Below are 5,116 nucleotides of genomic sequence, written 5' to 3' on the forward strand. Positions count from 1 at the left end.
AAAAAAAAAAAAAAAGAAGAAGTCCTCAGCCTGGCAAGCATGGTGAAACCCCATCTCTACTAAAAATACAAAAATTAGCCAGGCGTGGTGACAAGCACCTGTAATCCCAGCTACTTTGGAAGCTGAGGCAGGAGAATCACTTGAACCCAGGAGGCAGAGGTTGCAGTGGGCCAAGATCATGCCATTGCACTCCAACTTGGGCAACAGTGTGAGACTCTGTCTCAAAAAAAAAAACAAACAAACAAGTCCTTTGGGCCAGGCATGGTGGCTCACGCCTATAATCCCAGCACTTTGGGAGGCTGTGGTGGATGAATCACCTGAGGTCAGGAGTTTGAGACCAACCTGGCTGATATGGTGAAACCCCATCTCTACTAAAAATACAAATATTAGCTGGGAGTGGTAGTGCGCACCTATAGTCCCAGCTACTGGGGAGGCTGAGGCAGGAGAATCGCTGGAACCCGGGAGGTGGAGGTTGCAGTGAGCTGAGGTCACACAATTGCACTCCAGCCTGGGCGGTAGGCAACAGTGTGAGACTCCATCTCAAAAAATAAAATAAGTCTTTTGGGCCAGGTGTGGTAGTTCATGCCTATAATCCCAGCACTTTGGGGGGCTGAGGCAGACAGATCACCTGAGGACAGGAGTTCGACCAGCTTGGGTAACATGGTGAAACCCCATCTCTACTAAAAATACAAAAATTAGCTGGGCATGGTGGCATGTGCCTGTAATCCCAGCTACCTGGGAGACAGAAGCAGGAGAATCACTTGAATCCAAGAAGCGGAGGTTGCAGTGAGCTTCCCAGCAAGCTGCTCCTGGCCTGAGTGCTTATGGGGAGAAACTGAGATCACGCCACTGCGCTCCAGCCTGGGTGACAGAGCGAGACTTCGTCTCAAAAAAAAAAAAAGTCCTTTGACTTTCTTTAGTCCTTTAAGGGACTTGCTCATGACCCTTCCTCTATGCCACTAGGACTTGGGTCATCAGTTCCAAGTGTGCTCCACTTCTGCCTGTGCACAGTTGAGTGCATGGCTCTGTGTAGGCATGCTGACACAGCTCCCACCTCTGCAGTGGCAGAGTTGTGTGGTGGAAAAAGCTCTGCAATAAAAGACTCAGATGCTAAGCTCAGCTTGGCTCTTCCTCTGTCTCTTAAGTTCTTCTGTGCACTTAAGCCAGTCAATTCCCTTCTAAGAGTAATTGTAAAATAAAGCTGCTGGGTTACATCATCTATAAGGGTCATTCTCTTAGACTTAAGATCATTTTCTAGGAAAATGGTCCACATATAGGGATTACCTTTTAGTGGCACACAATGCCAAATGGAGACCTTTTCTAGTTCTGAGAAGAATGAGCCATTGCAACACTGGCGGCTTGCAGGGAGCTAAGACAGGCCACTGCTGCCATTTTGTGGATGCAGAGACAGAGAGACAGGGATTGGTTTTTTTTTTTAGGTGGAAGACATCAGTGCCCGACTTTTCCTGGCCAAGGGACCTTATAGTGTCCTGTTCCTGTCAGGTTGTCCTGTTCCTGTCAGGTCTTCTTGCACATCTTGGAGAATCAGGATGTGCATATACAGTGAGCTAATCTACTTATTTTACCAAAATCCAGGAACGAATTTAAAAATCTCTTTTGTTTGGAGAACAGGTGTTTTTCCTAGAAAATGATGACCAGCACAATTGCCTCAGTGATCCTGCAGATCACAGTAGATTGACTGAGCATGTTGCCAAGGCTTTTTGCCTTGCTCTCTGTCCTCACCTGAAGCTTCTGAAAGAAGATGGAATGACCAAACTGGGACTACGTGTGACACTTGACTCAGATCAGGTAAGAGGTGTCTTCCGCAGCTTTTAAAGCTGGCCTTGGGCAATGTCTGTATTTTTGACATGGGAGTTTTCCTGCATCAACCCAGAGACTTTCTGGCCTGACCGGATGTAGTGTTCTGGCCCTCCCTTTAATAGTACTATACCCACATGTGATGCTTGGTCAGATTCTCACATGTGATGCTTGGTCAGATACCCACATGTGATGCTTTGGTCAGAACCATTAGAACTGTGGCTTCTACATGCCAAGGAGTTGGTTTCCTTCTTAGTGTGGGGCAAAGAGGGAAGCATGTGGTAGGACCTTCTAGGTCCTGCCTTGTTGCTTATAAATTGCCAAACCTCTCTGTTCCCTCAACCCTTTAGCCTTGAGGCACTTAGAACTTGGGTGTAGGCTCAGCTTGATTACCCTTCTGAGTGTTAATTCTTCCCAGCAAGCCGCTCCTGGCCTGAGTGCTTATGGGGAGAAACTGGTTCCTGAGCACAGTGTTGTTCCGTTATCACGGAATGATGAAAGGTTCTGTGTCTGCACCCAGTTCCTGACTAGTCATCAATCAACAAATATTTATTTTCTATTTAATGGCTTGCCCAATGCTATACTAATGAAGTATTGTGTGGTCCTATCTCAAATGACACTGATAATCTAGCTGGAGAGAATTACCTCATGTAAAACAAAGAATAGGCATTTTTCTGCTTAATATGTGAACCTCTTGAGGACAGGGCCCTGTTACATTCATCTTTGGATCTCTGGGTTTGTAGGTACTCAGAAGATGGTGCATGGATGAACAGACTGATGCACGAACAAATATTCAGTTCCTAGTATGTTAGGGAGTTGTACATTATATATTTCTCATTTTAATTTTCACAACCAAAGGTTAAGGTATTATTTCTGATACTCTATACCTTTTTATGCACCTCTCCCCTTCCCCAGAAAACTACGACCATAACAGGTTACGTGGCTTACCCAGTACCTCATGGCTGTCAAGTGGTCAGGAAGAGTAAACAACAGGATAAGTGACAATCCAGAAGAGAGGATAAATTTGTATTCATTACCATGTGTCTAGCCTATGGCCAAAAAGGGTATCTCCTTTCCTGCTCAGCCTCCTTGCCCTCAGCCCTGGAGAGGCTTCTCTGTTGAATAACCTCTCTTCCTTTTCTCTCTGTGGTGTAGGTTGGCTATCAAGCAGGGAGCAATGGCCAGCCCCTTCCCTCGCAGTATATGAATGATCTAGACAGCGCCTTGGTACCGGTGATCCATGGAGGGGCCTGCCAGCTCAGTGAGGGCCCTGTCGTCATGGAACTCATCTTTTATATTCTGGAAAACATCACATAAACAGAGAAGACTTCATTTTTTTTCTGTTCAGACCTGTTGCAACAGCAGTCATACCCAAATCATTTGCACTTTAAAACTGGAAGATTAAGCTTTTGTTAACACTATTAATGGGGTGGGGTATAGGGTGGGAGTGAGGGTTTGGGAGACAGGTGGGAAAGGGTGGTTGGGGGGACAGATGTTCCATAATTCTAAGTCTTCTATGCATTGTCCACCAAGAAGATATGGGCAGCTTCTGTTCCTGCACAACAGTTATGCTATCCTTGCAGCTAATCCCCTTCTGTTACTCTTTAGACAAGAATTCTGCTCCTCTCTCAAGATTTACTTATGGTCATGTGCTCAGAAATGCTCAAATGGGTACAACCATCACCAAGGGTGGGATGGGAGGGCAGAGGGGAAATAAAATATGAAGCATCAGTTCTTGCACTCTTTGTACAGAATTGGTATAAAAGGAATTTCACACTGATCTTGTTCCAGTTACATTACAGCTGTCTGTCAAGTAGAAGTCACACTTAGATTTTTTGTTTTTCCCAGATTATTCATTGAAGTGAATCCAAGACTCAAGGGCTTAATCTACTCTTCTAGTTTTGGAAGGGCAACTCAGTGTAAATGTTATTTGGAGAGCAGAGTTGAGTTCAGGATTGCTGCAGATCTACCCGTGTGGATGGCAGGTATTCAACTGGGTATTTCTGTGAATGCTGACGGAATACACCCAGGACATTTTTAGTTATATGGGATATATTTAAAAATATATTTTATTGATAAATAATTTAAACTTCTAGGAAAGTTGCAAGTACAAAAAAAACCATGCACACTTTACCCAAATTCCCCTGTTGTTCACTTATTAACATTTTGCCCCGTTTGTCAGGGTTTCTCTCTCCCTTTCTCTTTCTTCATAAAAAATGGAGGCATTTGAGAGTAAATTGCACATATCATAGGCCTTTACTCCTAAATACTTTAATGCTTATTTCCTAAAAATAAGGACATTCTCTTTTTTTTTTTTTTTAAGACAGGGGTTTCACCATGTTGGTCAGGCTGGTCTTGAACTCCCGGCCTCAGGTGATCTGCCCGCCTTGGCCTCCAAAGTGCTTGGATTACAGGTGTGAGCCACCACACCCGGCCGACATTCTCTTACATAACTGCAGGACGGTTCTCTACTTTGTCAAAACATTGATTTGCTACTTTAACCTGGCATCTGCCCAATGATGTCATTTGTAGCATTTTTTCCCTCCAGTAAACCTAGTATAGAATCAGACATGGCTATGGCTGTCATGACTCATTTTGATCTTTTATGTCATTTTTTTTTTTTTGGAGGCGGAGTCTTGCTCTGTCGCCCAGTCTGGCATGTGGTGGTGTGATCTCTGCTCACTGCAACCTCCGGCTCCCAGGTTCAAGAGATTCTCCTGCCTCAGCCTCCTGAGTAGCTGGGATTACAGGCGCTACCCCCACCCCCAGATAATTATTTTGTATTTTAAATAGAGACAGGATTTCACTATGTTGGCCAGGCTGGTTTCAAACTCCTGTGATCCGCTCTCCTGTTTTTTTAAACAGAAAACAACTCATTTTGAGTTTGATGTTTACTCATATTTAGAATTAGTATATGCATTTTTGCCAGAATGACTTGATATCCATCTGCCCCCTCATTGACTGGTAAATTTTGATCACTTGGTCAAGGTGTTGTCCGGTGTCTCTGTATTTCCTCCCACCTGGAATGTATAACCAGTATACGTACACTTTCAGACCACGCAAATATCTTGCCTATGAAAATGTCCCCGCACTGATCTTTAACTCGATGTTTGCAAAATGATTTTGCAATTCTAGCGCTTTCTCCAGCTTTACAGTTTGCATTTGGTAATATACTATAAGCAAAAGCCCCTCCTTCCCAATTTATTTATTTTCCTTTTTTTTTTTCCAGTAACGGCTATAAGCAATATTTATTCATTTAATTTTCATTATACACACATGGATTTTTTTTTTTTTTTTT

General features: G+C 43.7%; 2 protein-coding genes across 2 annotated transcripts in view; one reads left to right on the top strand and one right to left on the bottom strand.

Moving 5' to 3' along the window:
• ZFYVE9 (zinc finger FYVE-type containing 9) overlaps positions 1 to 3,558 on the top strand; it is a 217,410-nt gene extending 213,852 nt beyond the window's left edge. The window contains exons 17-18 of the mRNA XM_037745790.1: positions 1,615 to 1,809; positions 2,974 to 3,558. Of these exons, the coding sequence (XP_037601718.1) occupies positions 1,615 to 1,809; positions 2,974 to 3,135 (357 nt within the window). The 3' untranslated portion in view covers positions 3,136 to 3,558. The remainder of the gene's footprint in view (positions 1 to 1,614; positions 1,810 to 2,973) is intronic.
• CC2D1B (coiled-coil and C2 domain containing 1B) overlaps positions 2,625 to 5,116 on the bottom strand; it is a 21,061-nt gene continuing 18,569 nt past the window's right edge. Inside the window, exon 25 of the mRNA XM_017548786.2 lies at positions 2,625 to 3,117. The gene's annotated coding sequence lies outside the window, so the exon portion shown is untranslated. The remainder of the gene's footprint in view (positions 3,118 to 5,116) is intronic.

This window comes from Cebus imitator, unplaced genomic scaffold (assembly GCF_001604975.1).
Source record: "Cebus imitator isolate Cc_AM_T3 unplaced genomic scaffold, Cebus_imitator-1.0 Scaffold214, whole genome shotgun sequence".
Classification (NCBI taxonomy): Eukaryota; Metazoa; Chordata; class Mammalia; order Primates; family Cebidae; genus Cebus; species Cebus imitator.